The 20,069-nt window shown below is 53.4% G+C and overlaps 1 protein-coding gene across 2 annotated transcripts; it reads right to left on the minus strand.

Moving 5' to 3' along the window:
- Window positions 1–621: 621 nt before the first annotated feature.
- Window positions 622–14,107, minus strand: ELAC1 (elaC ribonuclease Z 1). Of its 2 annotated transcripts, none has more exons than XM_032974035.2 (5): window positions 13,575–14,103; window positions 11,680–12,008; window positions 10,861–11,068; window positions 10,301–10,476; window positions 622–9,132 (listed from the first exon to the last, which is right to left on the minus strand). In XM_032974035.2, the coding sequence occupies exons 1-5, from the start codon at window positions 13,732–13,734 to the stop codon at window positions 8,827–8,829; spliced, it is 1,179 nt and encodes a 392-aa protein (XP_032829926.1). In that variant the 5' UTR covers window positions 13,735–14,103; the 3' UTR covers window positions 622–8,826. The 2 variants fall into 2 exon arrangements, with proteins under 2 accessions (XP_032829926.1, XP_075907970.1); XM_076051855.1 differs by lacking the exon at window positions 622–9,132 and adding an exon at window positions 9,142–9,449 and having other exon boundaries at window positions 13,575–14,107.
- Window positions 14,108–20,069: the final 5,962 nt, after the last annotated feature.

Genomic DNA, 20,069 nt, shown 5'->3' on the forward strand with positions numbered 1-20,069 from the left:
CGTTTATTATGGTCAGACCCCTTGGCCATGTCACAGCCTAGCACCACAGCCCTACAATAGCCCAATACAATAGCCCAATACTACAGCCCTGTAGCACACAGCCCTGCAGCACGCATCACAACATCCAGCCATACAGCACAGCAGCACAACCCTGCAGCACAGCCCTGCAACAGCACACAGCCGTACAGCACAGCAGCGCACAACCCTGCAGCACAGAGTTGCAACCCAACGACACACAAGCTGCCGCTCCGGGAGAGGCAGCAGATCTAGAAACATCAACAGCTCGAGGAGCAGCAGCAACTGGAGCAGAATGAGCTCAATTAGCTCGAGAATGGGGTTCTCATCTTTCTCAAGCACCAATCCCAGACCCATTTGTAGTCCACCACGGTCCTAAAAGACCGGTGCAGTATCACGTGAGGAAGTTCATCACAATCATACCGGTGATGGCTCCACAGACAGATTTAGGGACTCCATTGTTGTCGTGCCATCTCCTGGCCACCTCTAACGTGTCTCTTGGTTGTCCTTAAACCACGCACCTCCGATTGGCGGGGTTGGCTACGTAGGGTGCAAAAGAAGCTCAACGAACCGTACCTTCTGGCCACCACTCAGTACTCAACTGGACACAAAGTAATTTGCTTTATTTAAGGACAATAACTTCCATACATTGAACATTAAGAAAAATGGTCATGTACCGTATTTCATTCCATTATTCATTGATTAATAAGCTAACAACACGCAAAACACTGACACGCATCCATGTTCGTTCGTGGGATTTATAAACATGCCAGAAAGGTGAATTCACTTTTGTGCGTGTAGTATAGCGTGTAAATCGAGGGGTGTGCTGTGTGTATCTGCACATTGGGAGCTGGTGTGCGTGTGAGTGGGGTAATGTAAATAGTGGAGGGCGGTCGTGTAGCGGTTAGTGCGCCGTGCTACGAACACAGCGACCCGAGTTCGAATCCCGCTCACTACCAACACATACGATTATTTGAACTCGTCCTGGGCCTCCCCTGGGTCGACTCGGCCTCAAATGAGTACCCGAAGTACGTAATCATCGCCACTTGGGAGACAAAGGCGGCCGAGCGTGGTGCTGGCCACCCACCCCCTCCGTGTGCCGTGCCGGTCTTCATCACTGTTCGCTAACAGCACTTTTCCCAAGTCTGTTTAGGCTATAGGGGGATCTGTCTTCTTTGTATTGCGTGTTCCATTAATCAACGTGTGAATGTAGTGTAATGCGTGTTGTGTACATATACAGAAAGTAAAAATGTTTAGTGTGTAGATTATTATTAATAATAACACCATCAGTAATTGAACATTTTTAATTCCTGTTGATTTAATGTCCGATTATCAAACATACATTTTATGATGTCGAAAATCAAATGTTTGATTTATAACTCCATTTTAAAGTGTGCAAACGTAATCTTTCTAACACTGGAAATGTATATTTGTTGATAATTTTGAAGTTGCTTAAAACGTCGATAATTGAAAAGATATTAAATCACTTTCTTACATGTTTTCGATTATTGAACATAGAAAATTAAAGCAGCAAATATGAAGCGACAGAGTTTCATTTATTAAAGGTTACATTTCCACGTTTTCAGAAGCATGGATTCAGTAGAAGCAAATGCTGGGATCGATTTCCACACAGTGCATCATCGGCATGGTTCACTCGCTCGTCAATGCTTGTGAACTGCCAGACGTTCAAGACAAGGGCCCCCTCTTCAGTATGCAACTTAAGCGTGACCATCAAAACAATGGAGAATACGAATGAGGCGTGGTATAGAGCACAAGCGTGACGTAACAAACCAAAGGTGCACTGCGCATCACGTGGTCGCGTAAGCCACGCTCATTCGCACGTGCGCATCTGACGTCACCGCTGACGTCACTATCACGGTGCCTCCAGGCGACGCGCAGAGCCACGCGAACAGCCGCCATGATGACCAACCAGGTGCTGCACGCCATCATCTGGTGCGTGCTCAACGACTGCTTCGGGAGTCGAGGACGAGGAGAGAAAGGAGCTCCCGCCCCTCGCCAGCATCCCTTGCGAGCTGCCGAGCTGTGGGAAGCCGTCCGTGGCCATCCCGGCAGGGGATGCCTTCTGGCTCGGGATCTCGACATCGTTCGTACAACGTTTGTACAACGTTTCATGTACACACTCCACTTCATCCAACGTTCATATGAACCTTATGGCAGGACCCCGGGGTCCCATAAGCCCCCGGCTCTCGCATAAACTGCGCCGCAACGTCATTTTGTTTGTTGAAGGCGAACGACACGGCAATCTATTCCTCTCGACGAGCCCTACACGATGCGCTAATCAAAGTTTCAAAGTTGTCTTAATGACTACGGCGATTTTGGCAACGACAGGTTCTTGGTGAAGAACGAGAGGATTGATTTCTGGTGGGTCGCGGCGTTTGTGCGCGCGGTGGGATGGAGTCGCCAAAAATAAAATAATTACAATTTTGACTTACGTTTATTCGGGACCCCAGGGTCCCGCCATAAGGTTCATGTGTAGATTTGAAGCTTTCGTGACTCCAAGGATCCATACTCTTTGGTTCTATTAGGTAAAGTCACGTAGGTAAAAAATAAAACAACAAAAATCACGACATTTCGGCCACAACACAAGCGGCCTTCATCAGGTGAAGGGACCAGGCTGTCTCGAGGACTCCAGCGCTGTCTTCGAGACAGCCTGGTCCCTTCACCTGATGAAGGCTGCTTGTGTTGTGGCCGAAACGTCGTGATTTTTGTTGTTTTATTTTTTACCTACGTGACTTTACCGAATAGAACCAAAGAGTAAGGTTCATGTGGCTATGTGCGTGTCTGTGAGTCTCTGTACACGTCAGAGATGATCTCCCAAGCAATATTGAGGGAGGGTGACGTTCATGCGCATACTGCCCTAAATGACATCATAATAAGTCTGGACCACTGGATGGGTTCCGCAGGATTGGATGGATGCCCTGGTGATCCCCTCTTTAAGAAGAGACCACACAGTAACTACATTATAGGTATCTCACTCCTCAGTGTGCCAGGAAAGGTCCTGGTAAGGATTATTCAACATTACCTTGCCAGGCACGCTGAGGAGAGGCTTGCTGAGCCCCAATGTGGTTTCAGGAAAGGGCGGTCCTGCACATATGCCATATTTTATGTCAGTCTGCTACAGTAGAGGTGAAGGGAATTCCAACAAGACCGATACATCTCTATTATTGACCTGGTCATGGCCTATGATACCATCAGTAGGTCTAGGCTCTGGGTTGTGCTTTCAGAGTCCCTGACTCTGCTCACAATAATTAAGGACCTTCATGATGGCGAGCAGGCCCGGGTAAAACTACGTGACCGGGAGTCTCAGAGCCATTCCTTGTTCATCTTAGGGTACAATAAGGATGTGCTCTGGCTCTCACATTATTTAACACACATTTCGACCACTTAGTTCGTGAAGCCTTCGATGGCTGTACAAAAGAAATTTCCATCTGGTACAGATACAATGGGAGGCTGATCAATGCCCTGGTGTGGTCAAGGGATGGCTCCCTATTGGCCAACCATGTTTTGTATGCCAATGATCTGGTGATTGCTGCTCACTCAGGGGAGTTGGAGGCACTGCTTCTGAACCTAGAGCGTGCCACTAAGAGGTGGGGCCTTACCATCGAATCCACCAAAACTAAGCACCTGCCTGGGTGTTTTGTACCTTTAAACACTCCACCCCACAATTCCCAATTGGTAAGAGGGTAGTTGTGAACAGAATGGAGAGTTTTTCCATGCCTGGGCAGTGTGCTCATGACTGGCTCCGGTTTTACAGCAGAGGTCTAACTCCAAATCAGTCGAGTGACATTATCTTTTCATCAGCTGCATAACACTGTGGAAGCTACAGGCTCTGTCGCTCCACATGAAGCCTTGGGTCCTCTCGGCCATGGTCATGCCCTCCCTTCTCTACACTTGCAAAACGTGAACCCCCCTAATGGAACATCATCGCCGATTACAAATCTTTAGGCTGCCTACGGTCCATCCTGGGTTTAACAAGGCTGGATTGTGAGCTCACAAATCCTTGAAATTATCTGGACAAAGCCCTATCGGTGAGCTACTCCGGCAAGCAAGGCTGCGTTGGCTGGGTCAAGTAGTCCGCATGCTAGAGAAGAGATGGAATGACGTGGAGCAGAGTGGACTTGCTGATTACTGGTACCAGCGGTGTCGAGATCAGCCTCTGTGGAGGAGGCTCATCAAGGACGCTACTGGACAGTTGGAGGCAGTCGCCCTCCAGCAGCAACGGAGGGCAGAGGAGCGATGCTCACAACAACGAGCAGAGCACCGGGCGGCTAAAACACAAAGTTGATACAGTCGGGGGCACAGGTTGTGCGTCGGTCAGTCATCTCAGTCAGTCGACCCGTGGCACCTGGATCTGCCCCGTAACCTGCCAGCGGGCATTCGACACTTCACGTGGTTTTAACGAGCACATAGCCTGGCACGGGCTGTGGTGTCACCACCACTAAGCGAATGGTGGTTGTTGTACATATCTCTGCGCGATTATGGGTTTCTATGTGAGTGCGTACGTGTCTTTGAGTGTTTGTGGGTCTCTGTGGGAGTCTACAGATCTCAAGTGTATATGGGTGTGCAAATGAATGTACAATGAAGGACGTCCATTGCTCCTAACCTCTCCTCGTAGTTACTTTTCCTTTTAAGGCAATGTTATTGACCAATGCATTTAAAGTTATATGGGGGCTACACGAGTCGTCAGCCATGATCAATTCACTGCTGGATGAAGTCCTCAAACCCGTCGCCATCTCACAATCCTGCGATGTTGCCACTGCACCTAGAATCTGCACACGCGGTCTCTGTGGGGCTTGTCGGCTTTGGCCTTCTTCAAGGCTTACTTTGATTGCTGCCACTATTCTTTTTTGGTCAGCCAAGTCATGCCCGTGTATAGTGAGAGGGCAATCGATACCAAAACTTGGGGCGATTCAAGAGGGTTGGTTTGTCTTTAATTTGTAGACAAACTCTCCCTGCCTGCTTTAACACCATAGCTTATATCTGCACAACACTGCGTGCTTACAGTATACCACAGGACGACCTCTTTGTCCCGACACTCACCAGAGCCTCCGCGTTCCCAAAAGACTCACACCTCCTTAAGGCACGTTTAGCCTGAGATGGCGTTTACCACCCACTTTTGGGTTATAAGAAACCCGACTTCAAGTTGTAGCTCGACACCGCCTCCCAGCGCTCCTCTGCTCGTACCTGCTCCCCACTAAAAATCACAGGGACTGTTCATTAGACCCTGGTGCATTACAAAAATATATTTAATTTAATATCCCCACTCAAACCCCACAGTCTTGCCGAGCTGCAATTTACAGCTGGAAGCTTGGATGTTTTCTGGGACCACTCCTGTTCCTTGCTGGCTGGAGTCTTGCTTCATTCACCCTCCACTATCCTCTGGTGAGGGGTCGTCCCTGTTTATAGGAAGCCAGCCACACTAATGGTGATTGACACCTTGTTTCCTGCAGGTGGTTCTAATCTTCAATCACCCGCATTCCCTTGTACAGGTGGACCCCACCCTCCATTGTATTCTGCTTTGCAACTTATTGGTGCCATGTGACAGTCTCTATGCAGATCTTTTACCCTGTGTGAAAGGGTGTTACTTTGTCCGTGTGGGGAGTGGTAGTGTAGTGGTTAGCACACCGAGATCGATCCCCAGTCACAGCCAACACCAGTGAAGTTTATGTGACCAAATCTGGGCCTCCGCCTATGTCGATTCTGCCTCAAATAAGTACCTGGTGCAATGGAGAAACATTGCCACTGGGAAGTTAAGGGCGGCCAAGCATTGTGCTGTCCACCCATTCCTTCGTGTTCGGTGCCGGCCTTCAAAGTTGCTAGCTAACATCACTGACCTCGAGAGTCTCTTCAGGCTATATGGGGGGGGGGGGGGTCTTTGTATCTGCCTGAGGGAGTGATATTGTAGTGATTAGCACACCGTGATAAGAATAAGACATGATTTCGAATCCTGATCACGGCCAACATATGTGATGAACATCTGAACCGGTCTTGGGCCTCCCATGCGCGTGATGTTTACTCGTCGTTAGTTACATCTATGTATGCGGAACTTATTTCACACTGTACATAGCCATCCGTGCTAATCGGTGGTACGGAATAATCCCAGAATCTCTGGAAGAAAAAAAACATCCGAGTCTGATGGCAGGACAACAACGGGAATGTGTCCGTTGCTGTAGATTTATTTAATCGTCTGCCACCCATTTCCCCTTTCGCAGCATTACAACGGGAGATCTCATCGGAGAGGCTGGAGGACAACATGGCCTCCCAGGGCAACCTCTCCCAGATCGACGACCGCGTCACCACCTCAAAGGCCTCCAAATCAGACGCAGAAACCCGCGGTGCCGAGTGCTGGAACCTTTATCCAAAGGTCATCATTCTCCAGGACGGGCCGGTCTCTAAGGGGAATGAAGGCTACAAATTTGTTGTTCACCAGCACCGGTCGGCCAGCATCACCCCCACCACCTCTGCCACAACTACCGCCACCCACTGTCACCCCCACTGCCATCGCCACCACCACGACCCCCACTGCTATCGTCATTGCCACCTCCATGGCCACCATGCCCACTGCCGCCAGATCTCCCTCAGTTGCCAATCGTCCAAAATGGTGGAAGAAACTTTCTAAATTTAAGTGCCAGCACCGGGTCGGCAACCACCACCACACCCACAGCCATCGCCACCGCCACTGCCACCCCCACAGGCACCCCCACAGCCACCATGCCCGCTGTCGCCAGATCTCCGTCAGTCACCACTCGTCCCAAATGGTCGAAGAGATTTTCGAAATTTAAGTGCCGGCACCACAGCCATCGCCACCGCCAATGCCACCACCACAGCCACCATCCCCAAAGCTGCCCAATCTCCCTCAGTCACCACTCGTCCCAAGTGGTGCAACAAATGTTAGAAAGAGGCATTGGCCAGAGCCCAAGGACTTGAGGATGAGGTGCGGCTGCCCATCTACTTGCCGCCATTCAACCCCTTGGACTTCTGCATGTGCATCCCCTATTTGGACGACGCCTGCAGCCTGTACCTGCAGCCTGTGACGGCAGCCTGTGACTGCAGCCTGTGACTGCAGCCTGTGACGGCAGCCTGTGACGGCAGCCTGTGACTGCAGCCTGTGACTGCAGCCTGTGACTGCTGCTGTGCACCGACTTCAAGGCTGCTCCACCGCTTCTGACTTTCGGCGCTGCAGCCGGAGTGCACACGGTGGCAGGACTCGAGCCGAGTGCCACTGAGCAACAGCGCCTCGTGCCGCGGGCTGCCGGGCGGGGTCCCTGGACCCTGCGCTACGCTGGGGGGTGCGGGTACCACCCGGCGTGGCGCTTCCAGCTTCTACACCGCGTGCGCCAGCGAGAGACGATGCTGCTGCTGCTGGTCCCCGTGACCGGCGGCTCTGGCCGGATGTTCGCTGTGACCCCCCGCTGCTCACTTAAGGCGCCATCGCCAAGACGCAACGCTGGCTCAAGGAGTAGGAGGAAGAACTCATCTACCAACCCTCTTTGGCTGTGACCAAATGCCTTCTTCGTGTCGTGTCTGCGACTGAACATTTTAAAATAAACCCGCGTTTGTCGGATTGAATACATATGGCTGATGCCTGTGGTATGTAGATCTTGTTTCGTGCCATTACATTGCCAACCGTGCTCATAATCGGAGGTGTTGCGCTGTGATATCCACTTGGGAGTCAGGACAGAAGGAGTTTGCTGTGACGAGGGCCATTAGCATCTCACAGCCTGATCACGATAAAAGATAGCTGATACGGCTCGTATTCATTCATAACATGCACCTGGGTGTGCATGTGTTTGCTTCCAGTGTTGTTACGTTAAAAGTTTCCCTTCTGTAAAATCATGAAACTTTAATCTAACCAGGTAAATCCCACCGAGCTATTCGCTTTTTTCAGAGATGACCTGGCCACATATAATAACTCATTGAAGTGGCTGATAGCATAACCACACGTGGGAATTCATAATCACAGCCAAATAATCTAAATGTATGTTTTATAAATGTGGGGGGAAAATGGGAAGAACTGGAGAATTATCCACACGCCCAATCATTGGGAGTGAACAAGCAACCTCCCACTACAGCCATCGTCAGGGTCGAGATCGAACTTACGACCTCCTGCAGAAGAGGCGAGGGAGACGGACACCTCGTCACCACAGTGATACCCCACTGATGTAAACCACGAATCCAGCAACGAGGTGGTCGGGTTAGTAGAACACATAGGTTGACGCGTGGTGACAATCATGTGCATCAAACATCCACTCCCTTGGCTAGAAAGACTTTCTCTCAGGGGCAGTCCAGCAAATAGGTCGAGTGATCTCCCCGCCTGTGTAGGTTTTCTCTGGGCATTGTTTTCACCCCCACAACACACACACAACACACACATGATCTGTTATCGAGGAATTGGCAAAAAAACTGTCCTGAAAATAAATCTTAAACATGTAACATTGGACTTCCTGAGTAAAACTTTCAAGTGACTCAACTGGTGGAATCCGTGACCAGTGCCTCTGATGCCACCACACCTTTTTCCTCGTCCAAAGTCCCCCAGACCCCACAACTCTGGAGTTGGCGAATGCTGCTGGGCCACTTCTCTCGTGGTCCCGATCGCAGCTTGGTAGTCGACTACGCGCTCTGAGTGATGGCGCTGGTCGTAGTGTTGCTGCCGCTGCCGCTGGTAGTTGTGTTGCTGCAGATAGCATTGCTGCTGTGGCTGCAGCTGCTCATTGTTTCTGCTGCTGTTGCCATTGTTGATACGGACATTACTGCAGCTGCTGTTGCAATTGCGACATGCTGCTGCGGCCGTTACCGCTGCTGCTGCTGCTGCTGCCTCAGAGGGACGTCCACCACCATGAGATCCTCCGCCAGCGTGACCTGGCACCGGGCTCCGTCTCCGGCGAGCGTTATCCGCGCCTCGGCCTGCTCGCGCAGCCGCGCCGCCTCCGGCCCGCCAGGCCGGTAGCGCTGGCTGAGGTGCGTGAGCAGCAGGCGGTGGGCGCCGCACGCCAGCGCCGTGGCGGCGGCGCCCGACGGGGTGGAGTGGCCGCGCAGGCGGGCCTTCTCCTGCAGCCCGTCCTCCAGCGTCGCCTCATGCACCAGCAGGTCGGCGCCCTGCACCCGCCACAGAAGGGAAAGATTCGTGGGGCCCAACGGTGGCGAGATGTTAACTACCTCGCCTGGTATGCAGGAGGTCGTGGGTCCGATCTCGACCCTGATGCCTGCTGTATATTTGGAGCTTGCGTGTCTCTCTTACCGTGGTCGCGTGGATTTTTCTCGGGGTCCTCCGTCTTTTCCCTCCGAATTTAGAATCAAAATGCATTCAGAGTATTTGGCTTCTATAGTTCTCCACGTAATTAGCCACTTCGTTGAGCTTTCATTTGTGGCCAGGTCGCTTCTGAAAAAGAGCTGTACAGCTCAGTGGGCCTCACCTGGTAAAATAAAAATAGTTTTTAGTTTATTGCCCATAATAAAAAAATGTGGGTTAGATCGCGTCAATATGAATGCATCGTTTAGTAAGGTTTGTCGCGTAAACAAAACATGCCAATTAGTTACTAGTGTTGTAGAGTAGATCCACAACATTTACAATTCAAGATTCCCCCCTCAACGGACTGTTGGGGCAAGTGCTGTTAGCGAGCACCTGTTAAGCCCAGCGAGGCACGCGATGGGACGGGTGGCCTGAACCACGCCTGGTCACCTTTATCTCCCCTGTGGGGATGATTACACATCGCACCAGGTACTGTTTGAGTCGACCTAGGGGAGACCCAGCACTGGTTTAGATCATTAATTATCAATGTTGTTGGCCGTGAATCCAACGCGGGTCACCGGTTGTGCAGCACGGTCTACGAATCGCTGCGCCGCCGCTCCGCACATGCACCCACACACACTAAAGGGGCAGAGAGGAGTGGGTCAATTGGTGTGGGTGCAAGTGTAGCGTTTAGCGTTTGGAGAGTGGTGGTGACGCAGTGGTTTGCACACTGCGCCGGTGAAACCTGTTCGATTCCCTAACATCAGTGGCTGGTATCTAAACTGCTCCTGAGTCTCTGCTAGGTACCTGGTGTAGTGTGTATAAACAACATCCCTCCGTAGGCGTGGTGGCAGCCACACCACCCCTCCATGTGGCGACCCCGGCCCTAACGCAAACACTTGGCGGGACCTTCCTGAAAGAGTCTTGAGACCCAAGCAAGGTTTTCCTGGTTAAACAAGCGGACTCTTAACAACAAGAGCCGCGCTTGCTGTTGTTGTTGTTGTTGTCCGCGTGGTTGCGTGGAGCGTCACGCACCTGGCACAGCCTCAGAGCGGCGGGTCCCAGCGGCTCCGAGCAGTCGCCGAACACGGCGACCAAGCGGCCGGGCACGGGGGGGTCCGCCACCTCTCCCGGTAGCAGCACCCTCCCGCTCGGCAGCGTCACAGCCTCGCCCGCCTTCAGGCGGCCGTACAGGGGCCCTGGCGGCACACCTGAGGGGAAGGGGGCGGCACATCGCGTCAAGAGGGGCCACGGGGGCACGGGCTCCCTGCGTCAACACCGTCACCCGCCGCCCATCCTCACCCACCAACCTCAACCACGAACCTCACTCGCCAACCTCACCCTCACTCATCATCCACACCCACCAACCCCACGCACCAACCTCACCCTCACTCGCTATAACTCGCTACCCAACCAATACCAATGAAGCGACGGTGACATCACCACGGTGCCTGTGGCAGGCCAGGTGCACTTTGAGGCCACCAAAACTCAACCGCCACCACCCTCAATCAAGAGAAGCCCAGGCCCGGTGCCTAGGACCCACGATGTCCCCCCCCCCGCCTGCCCCCCCCCTTCCCCCCGCCACCCCCCCTCACCGAGCCCGCGCAGCGCCTCCACGTGGAGTCGCCCGGCCCTGGGGGGCTCCCTGACGGCGTAGCCGAAGCTCGGCACGCAGTGCCGCAGCGGGAAGGCTCGCACGGAGGGGGCGCCGGGGCCCCCCTCCAGCACGAGGAACCCCTCCTCCTGGGGCCCCTCCGTGATCTCACGGCCGGGCTCCTCCTGGGGGTGCGGGGGCCCCTCTGCCTGCAACGCACAAAGACGCCCCCCTCAATCCTCAACAGGCCTCTGGGGCGAGCGCTGCTGAAGACCGGCACGGCACACGAGGGGGTGGGTGGCCAGCACCACGGCCGGCCGCCTTCGTCTCCCCAGTGGCGATGTTCACACTCCGCAACGGGTTCTTATTAATTTGAGGCCGAGTCAACCTAGGGGAGGCCGAGGACCAGTTGAGATGATCGGGACTGGCGTTGGCCGTGAGCGGGAATCGAACTCGGGTCGCCGAGTTCGATTCCACCACGCAATCGCTCCTTCCACATACAGGTGCACATGCACAAGCCTTGTAAGACACACAAGCTGCATAATTTAGTTAAATTAGACTTTTGTGAAATAATGAGCGTACAACTTCCACTTAACTTCATTTTAGGCGTGTTTTTTTAAATCATTACAATCGTGAGCTTTTACTTTTTTATTTATTTTAGAAGCATACCAGTTCGAGCCTATGCTCGTCTCACAGGGCCCCGAGCACCGTTTAGGACCATAAACTTTTGCTGAGTTTGCTCGCCTCGCGCTACCAGCTCTCCTCCACCTGTGCTGCTGTGTCCACCCGACCGCCACGTCCACCCATCATCCTACCGCACCTCCTCCGGCGGCCTCCAGTCGCCGCCGTCGGCCGCGCTCCACTGCCGCGCGGCGGGCCGCAGCTCGTGAACGGCGAAGCGGAACCCCAGCTGCGAGCGCGACAGCTGCAGTGCCACGCGCAGCAGGCGCCTCAGCCCCACGGGGCCAAACACCTCCAGCTGCGGGGGCCCCGCGGCCACGCGGGGCCCCTCGGCGGGGGCCTCCTCGTCCTGGGGGGCCGCCGCGTCAGCCGTCCCGAAGGCCAGCATGCTGAGCGAGCACATGAGGCCCGGCAGGCCGAACACGTGGTCGCCATGCAGGTGGGTGATGAAGATCTTGGTCACCCGGCCTGTGGTGGGGAGGACACGGATGATGAGGTGAAGGTGTTGGTGGTGGAGGAGGTGGTCGAGGAGGTGGTCGAGGAGGACACGGAGGTAATGGAGGTGGTGCTGAGCTCCGAATGGACCGTAATTCTGGTGTCTGCTTCGCTGGCTTCACGATGGAGCACGCGGAGTGCTGCTGGGCTATAGGGTCAGGACACTGGCGTGGACTCACTGACGACTCAATGAGCAGCACGTGGATGCCGTGTTACTCTGAACCACCGCCGCATTCTCCAGATTAAAACACGCACCCTCTAACTTGTGCAATTACCGCGGGCAGGGTGGAGGCTGGGATGCGTTTGACAATTCAGGGAATACGGTACGCCCATCCCGAAGTGGAAGCGGCCTCCACTAGAGGGGGCTCTAGAGATAGCCCCTCTATGCAGCATAATACGGTGACGCTCTTTATTTAAACAATAATCGCGGAGTCTCAGGAGGCTTCGACGTTTGAGACATTTGGCCACGAATGCCACTGGCAAGAGTTTGGGGGGTCATGGGGCAAGTGACCACGGCACCAGGGAAACCCGCCGCTGGGAACTCCGCACAGATGGATCCAACCCACACGTGTGCCGCACTACCATCTGCTGGTCGCCTCGCAGTCCAATGAGCCTAGCAGGTGGGAAGAGCAGTATAGTCTCTCGTCTTCTCACCTGACAGGCTCACCAGTGGCGACATCTCCTCCAACTCGTCCGCTATGTAAGACTGCAACAGGAGGAAGACTCCTTCACTATTCTGGCAATTCGCCTGATGAAGCCGACTGCTGCTGCCGCTGCTGTTGCTGTAATCGCCAGCGAAACGTCACTCGAATTGTAAATGTTGTGGTGGATTCACTCTCCAACACACAATCGGTGTGCTGTCGTAGCAACTCAACGACACGGTTTTGTTTACGCGACAGACCTTACCAATTGGCTGTGTCGGGTGCTGGTGGTGGTGCTGGCGGGTTTAAAGAGACATTAATTTTTACGCGATACAACACAAAACACCTTAATCCCCCCCCCCCCCAAAGTAGTTCACAGCAACAGTCTAGGGTGCGTCTTATAAACCGGGTGGCCGTGTGCGTGAGACACGAGGTTGTGTGGCCTGTCACTGACGCACGAGTCGAGCGCGTCTTACTTTCCGGAGCGTCTTACAATCAATCCGGAGAAGACGTTCGCGGACACCGCCTTGTTGCTACTGCTCCACGGCCTTGTGTGCTTGCGTTGATCTAAACCGGTCCTGGACCTCCCCTAGGTCGACTCAGTCGCAAACGAGTACCTGGTGCGGTGTGTAAACATCGCCACTGGGGAGACAAAGGCGGTCGGGTGTGGTTGCTGGCCACCCACCCCCTCGTGTGCCGTGCCGGCCTTCACAGGTGCTGCTCGCTAACAGCACTTGCCCCTACAGTCTGTGAAGGCTACACGGGGGACCTTTGTCCCCGAGTGGGGTGCTGGTCACGAAGGGCCCCCTATAGGCTCCTGCGTGAGACCCGGTCCCCTTAGGACCCCCACGGACCCCCGTGCCGTACCAAGCGCTGCGCTGGGACCCCCGTGCCGTACCGGGTTTGAGCGGGGACCGCATGAGTTGTGTCTGGGTCCCCTCCCCGCAGTCGAAGAGCCACAGGGAGCCGTCGGGGAGCCTCAGGGCCACGGCCGAGGTCCCGCGCCGCGGGGATGGAAAGGCGGCCCCCGTGCCCAGCGCCGTCACCTCCAGGGACATGGCGGAGTCCGAGGAGCCCCGACCCCCACCACCACCCCCGTTCACCCCGAGACGACCGCTACCAGGACCCCTTTCCCCGACTCTCTCTGCCGTGTCCCTCTCTCCTCCTGCGGCCTCTGCTTGGCCGGCCTCCCCTATCCCCTCTCGGCCTCCGACTCGTCTCCTCCCCGGTACTTCCTCCTTCCCTCGGGGTCCTCTCTCGCTCTCTACCTCGACCCCTGTTAGGGGGTGGGGGGTGGGCTGGGCCTTGCACCTCCCTTCCCGGCGCTCCCGTAAGGTCCCCGTGTGCGTGCCACGTGAAACCTCTCATCTGGAAACGATTTTTTCCCCCCGTGGGCGGTGCCTCGGGAATGGGGCGTGGCCTGAATTAATTATCTCGGCTCGGCCCCTCCCCTGTGTGGAGTAACTTGCGTGCGTTGCGTGTGCGTGAATGTCAGCCCAAGTCTGTACTTGCACATTGTCTGGAGTCGATCCACTGCTGGATGAGGACCTACCCAAGCCGTGTTGGTCGCGGGGGGTTATCTGACCAAACTTCACTACGCTGGTCAATTCGGGTTGAAGGCCGGGTGCACAGAAGTGCAGTATAACATTGCATTGGGAAACACTGCCCTCTGTTGGTGTGCATGTTGGAAGCCCATCCAATGACTAACAAGCTGAAGCCTGCTTAGCGTCTTAGTTTGTGTTTGTTATACAGAGCGTACTACAGTCACGCCACTAATCATCGCACGGACAGTTGTTTTGTTTCTGTGTCTTTCTGTACCCAGGCACCCATAGAAAATGGGTAATGATTGTCCAATGGGTTTTACCGGTGTCAAAATAAAACCAATTAAAAAAATAAATCATACGAGGATTAAAACGTCAAGATTAATAGGTCCAATGAAAAATGAGAACAGGGTTTACCCATTCTGGCAGGCGTTAGGATGTTCAAATACCAAATAGAAACCTTTTGTAAGGCATGATAGTCTGCAATAACCACACGTACTTGTGGCAAAACATGCAAACGAAAATGCCCCGATAATTGTGTGTGCATTGTCTGTGAAACTGAACAGCCCTACACTCGAGACAGCCTTCCTCCTTGTGGCCTCGTCTCACCAGCCTCAGACCAGAGAACAACAAAAGGCGAACAGGGGAAACACAATCCAAGTATCAAAACACGTATAGCCCGGATCGAACTGCAAAACGTGAATAGATCTGTGCATCGAATCCTAACGACTTACAATTCGACTGAACACCAGGTGGGTAACGATGCATCAATTCATGTATTGAACCCGATTGTTACGGTCTCGCCACAAGCATCGCTTCGTGATCCGGGATGTGATTTATATCCACGCCTTATGCGAATTCTATTCCTGCCGTGTGATGGCAGCAACGTGTTCATGAGCTCCATGGCACAGTCGAGATTCGCTCGCCACGACGAGAGGGTTTCAGAACAGACAGTTCGTGTCGTTTTACTGTTCCTACAGAGATTGACTGTGTGCAGACGTCACGTGTGCAGACGACGGATTCAGAACTCGAAGTGACCCAGAATCGCCACATGCATAGCGAGTAGCTAAATCGAGTATGTGCTAAGACATATGTTTACTGTGCAGATACGGCGAAATGAAGGACATTGGCTGATCATCTGTTTTTCGCCAAGGGCCATTGTCCGAAACGTCACTTGGTTATATCACGTTCCTTTTACGGCTAGGGTGTTATTGACGAATGTATTGACTTTTTGTTATTTGGGCTTGCACCACTTCCAACGCAACATCACATAAAACTGTTTCATACTGTATTGAATATCGTATACTCTTTTATTCTTTCGGTAAAGTCACGTAGATATACAATTACGGTAATAGATCACGACGTTTCGATCGCAACACAAGCGACCGTCTTCACGTGAGAGAGAAAGGAAGCTACTGAAACAAGGTCTCGTCGGCCAAATACCTCTGCCGCTGCGGATCAATGTTTTAACGCTGTGGGCACACACGAACTTGATTTTTCCAAGACGAAGGTACTCTGCAAACCCACTGGCTATCATCAGAGATTTGTTCATGAAGCCATCCAGATATATAAACACAGACACAACTTTAACCGATAAGATGGGTACAAATTGAGCAATCATTGGAAGGACGGGATTAACCAGGTAAAGTCTTAACCTACTGTGATGTTTGATGTTTCTATCCTTCCTGGGATTTTATCTGACTCTCTGAGTTGCATTATTAGGTTGGATGTCTTTGTATTGACGGGCTGGATGTCCTTCTCGCTCAGTCACCGATGCTGCGGCATACTAAGCTCGTGCATTGACACGTTAATCTCTTACAATACAATAACCACTTCCACAGCCTCAGAGAGGCCATCTCTAGCCCCGCCCTCTTGCCCTGAGGCTGCACACATCTCAGGCCTACATAAGACCTTGTTTCAGTAGCTTCCTCTCTCACCTGAAGACGGTCGCTTGTGTTGCGATCGAAACGTCGTGATCTATTAATTTTCTACCTACGTGACTTTACCGACCGAACCAAAGAGTATGGATTCCTGCAGTCACGAAACCTTCAAATCAAGATTGAATATAGCATGTTTTGTAATTACTAGTCAGCTTAATGAGCATTGCTTTGTATTTGACAAGTGTGCATAAAAGCGCAGTTAATCCACCTGCGCTGTCCGTGGTCCTGAACCTTTGTGCGTACAGCATTTTTGCGAACGCGCCTTCATGGGTGATCGCTAACAGCACTTGCCCAACATTATAATACGGGTATATGGGGGATCTTTGAGTGTGTGGGATGCGCTCGTGCAGTGGTTAGCGAACTTTTTGAACCGAGTCCGATTCCCGCTCACGACCAGCAAGTAGCGAATATCTGAACCGGTCCCGGGCCTCCCCGTAGGTCGACTTGCATAAAAAGAGCACCTAGTGGGGTACGAAATCATCAGCACTGGGGAGACAAAGGTGGCCGGGCGTGGTGTTTTGCCACCCACCTCGTGTAACGTGCCGGCCTTCATAGGTGCACGCTAACAGCACTTGCTCCAACAAGAGGGATGTTGGAGATACTTGTGTTCATGTATACTGTACACATGTACAGGTGTGCAGCAGTAGCTGTTGTTTCCTTTTTGACGAAGCAGCTATGTGCCCGGTGTTGCCACTGCTAAAACCCAAGCCCATTTTTCCCTGGTCTCATCTATCCACTGTTATTTTTACTGGCTAATAAACCAGTCTCCATGTTGCTGGCCTGGTTTCAGAAATGCCTCCTGGCCCTTACTGCTCCCCCCCACCCCATTCTGCGTCCTGGGGCCTCTCGAAGGCCGTGTTGCAGCTCCATTCCTTGGCGCAGGTTCTCCGAGGCCCTACTCTGGCTCTAGGCCTCGGCAAGGTAAGGTAAAAACAACAAGCCTACCTTTACCCTACCTTTTACCTTATCACAATACAATCACTCTACCCTACCTTTTACCCTTTAGCAAGTAAGGCAAAAGGTAAAAAGCAACGAGCCTACCTTTACCCTACCTTTGACCCTTACCCCATACAAATTACCCGATTACAGGGTAATTACTGGGGTACTACACATGAAAAAGGTTTATAACGGTAAATGCTAGGTAGAGCACTTTATTCGGATAGAATACTCTCGAATCGGGCGTTGAGACTGTCGACGACACCGTCCTCCATAACCTCGTCCCAGTCGTCTTGGTCGATGACGATCTCATCAACAACCTGATCAAGTTCGTCATTGCCGTCGTCCTCGGACGAACGGGCAATAAGATCCTGCGCCGCTCCGGCCCAGTTAGACGGAGCCTTCAGGCAGCTGGCCGCGATCCACGAGCGCAAGCACATGGACTGGATGAAGAGGGTCGACGACAGCGACTGGCGAACGCGCGTGAACTCCCGCTCGGCTCCGCTATTCGCGCGTTGACAGGGAGTTGACATCGCCGGCGCTCCCAAGTAGTCGCAGACCATCTTGTAGTGGGCGGGGAGCAGCTCTTTGCGGGGAGACCACCACTGCATTACGTCAATGAAGGTGCTGGCGGTCGTGACACCCATGCTCAGAAACCGATCGACTTCATCGCCGTCGTCGATGGAGCTGCTGCTGTTACTGAACAGGGTACTGAACAGGGACCCCTCCTCCATATGGGCAGCGACTGCCGTCGGCGGGATCGCGAGCACGTCCGAGTAGCGATGCTGCAGGACAGAGCGGATCGTGGCCTTCAGTGTAGCCAGCTCGTCTTGGTCTGTCGTTTTCGGCAGCTGTGGATTCAAGTAGGATGCCACAATGGCGGGTTCCTGAACCAGAAAGTCACGGTACCGCACCGGCTCGGCCTTCATCCCCGTCACAGTCAAACACTCATCGATCGCTCTAAGAGCGGCTTCACCGCGATCGCAATGACGGATCAGGTGCTCCGTCGTCACCGACACGAGATCCAATGTCGACTTGCGGTCCCGCCGTCAACGAGGTCATGACCTGGCGTGGCATTCGCAGGAATGCTGTCACGCCCTCGATGCGTGCCCTCTGCACGTCAGAGAAAGTACCGACGCCGATCACGTCCTGGAAGCGCGCCATGATAATGTCCAATGGGACACGCTTCTTGATGGCGTCGTCGCCTATGTCAAACGTCGAATTCCACCTGGTCGGCGAGTCCTGGTGCGTCGGCTCCTCGCTGGCGAGCTTGGCGATCTCGGCCTCGTGGCGGTACGACTACCGGACGACCCTGCTGCGCCTGATATTGACGAGCGCCTCGCGCAGTTCGGCATTGGTCGACTTGATCAGTTTGAGAACTTGGACGACGCCGATCTGGACGGAATGATCCGTCCAGATTGGCGTCAACGCATCCGCGTTGACCAGGGCGAACGTCTTGACAGCACTGATCGCATCGGAGCCATTATCGCTGGTGACAGTGAGCAGCTTGGTCGAGACATTGCGCCCAAGACTTAGGAGGTGCTCAGAGTGGTGCCAATGCGCTTGTTGACACCCCTTCCGGACTGCACATCCGAGGATCGTTAGCAGCATGGATTTCGACGCACCAGATTTGGTGTCGATCCAGTGCACCGTGACCATCCAAAATCCCTTCAGGTTGCGGTTCGACCAACCGTCGATGGTGAGCGAGATGGCGACGTCCAGGTTGGAGAAGAACGCCCCGACGATGGGCAGCATGATGGCGTGATGCTCGACAATCCTGCGAATGATGGTGCGGGTCGACAGGCCCTCGTATCCCTGCGTCAATGTGTGGACCAAGGTCTTGAACTTGTCGCTGCCGGCGGCTCGCAAAGAGATTGCACCTTGGATAACAAAATCAACCACCGTGTTCTCAAACTTTACCAGGCGATCCGGGATTGCTGGCCGGCTCAGTGTTTGCTGTATTAGGCGGCTCGCCAACGCCGACGTCCCGACCTCGCTGCCTGGGGCGAGCACGTTGTGCTTCTTGAGGTGGGCTTTCCACCCCGACGCGTTCGTGTGGGAGGAAAACCACTTGCATCAGTGCACGCACTGCCGCTTTCCTTGTTGTACATGGGGATCACCCTCCATACAATCGTGCGTGTGCTCCCACGGGAACGCATGCCGCTGCCTCTTTCGATTGCTGTTCGCAGCGACCCCAAAAATGTCGTTGCTGGTATCCTTGACCTCATCCTCTACCTCAAGAACGTGGTCTGTCTCCATCTGGTCCGACATCAATGATCGTAATTTAAAATGGAGGCCACGGGCACGGACTGTGCCACGGAGCTTTTAGCGGTAAACAAGGTACTGTATTTACCGGGTAATATTTCGCGCTACCTTTACCCTACCGGGTAATTCTTCCGAGCTAGCTTTACCCTACCCTTTACCTTACCCCTTGGCATGTCGACACCTTTACCCTTTACCCGGTAAAAAAGGTAAATTACCTTACCTTGCCGAGGCCTATCTGGCTCTGTGCCGTGGAAACTCACCCAGGCCCACATTATTTTTCCGGTTGTTTACCCAGGAAAGCCTCACCGAGTCTGGAGAATCTGTTTAAGGACGGTGCTGCAACTTTTTTAACAGCAGGGGACGATGTTGCTGCTCTGTGTGATCCCAATTGCGTAATTTGCAGGTCGCGTCTCTGCACTGGGGCAGTTTGCCCAAAACCAGTTGCATCGCTCAGTGGCCAAACTTCGGTTTCTACGGTAGAAGAACCTGGCGCCTCCCGATCCACATTGGGCTCGTTCCACTTAGCCACGCCGTAGATCGGTTGCAGAGTACAGGTGCCCCTCGCTTTATGCGCTAGTAGATGCAGTCCAAAGAAAAGGGCAAACAAAGCAAAACCGCACGAGACAGCTGCCTGCCGAGTACGGTTCACAGTACAAAATGTTGTCCCAAGTCCGACCGGATAGCCACATAGGAGTGAATTTCAACCACATA

Source organism: Petromyzon marinus, chromosome 52 (assembly GCF_048934315.1).
Source record: "Petromyzon marinus isolate PM22_M1 ecotype Great Lakes invasive population chromosome 52, UKy_Petmar_22M1.pri1.0, whole genome shotgun sequence".
NCBI classification, from domain to species: Eukaryota; Metazoa; Chordata; class Hyperoartia; order Petromyzontiformes; family Petromyzontidae; genus Petromyzon; species Petromyzon marinus.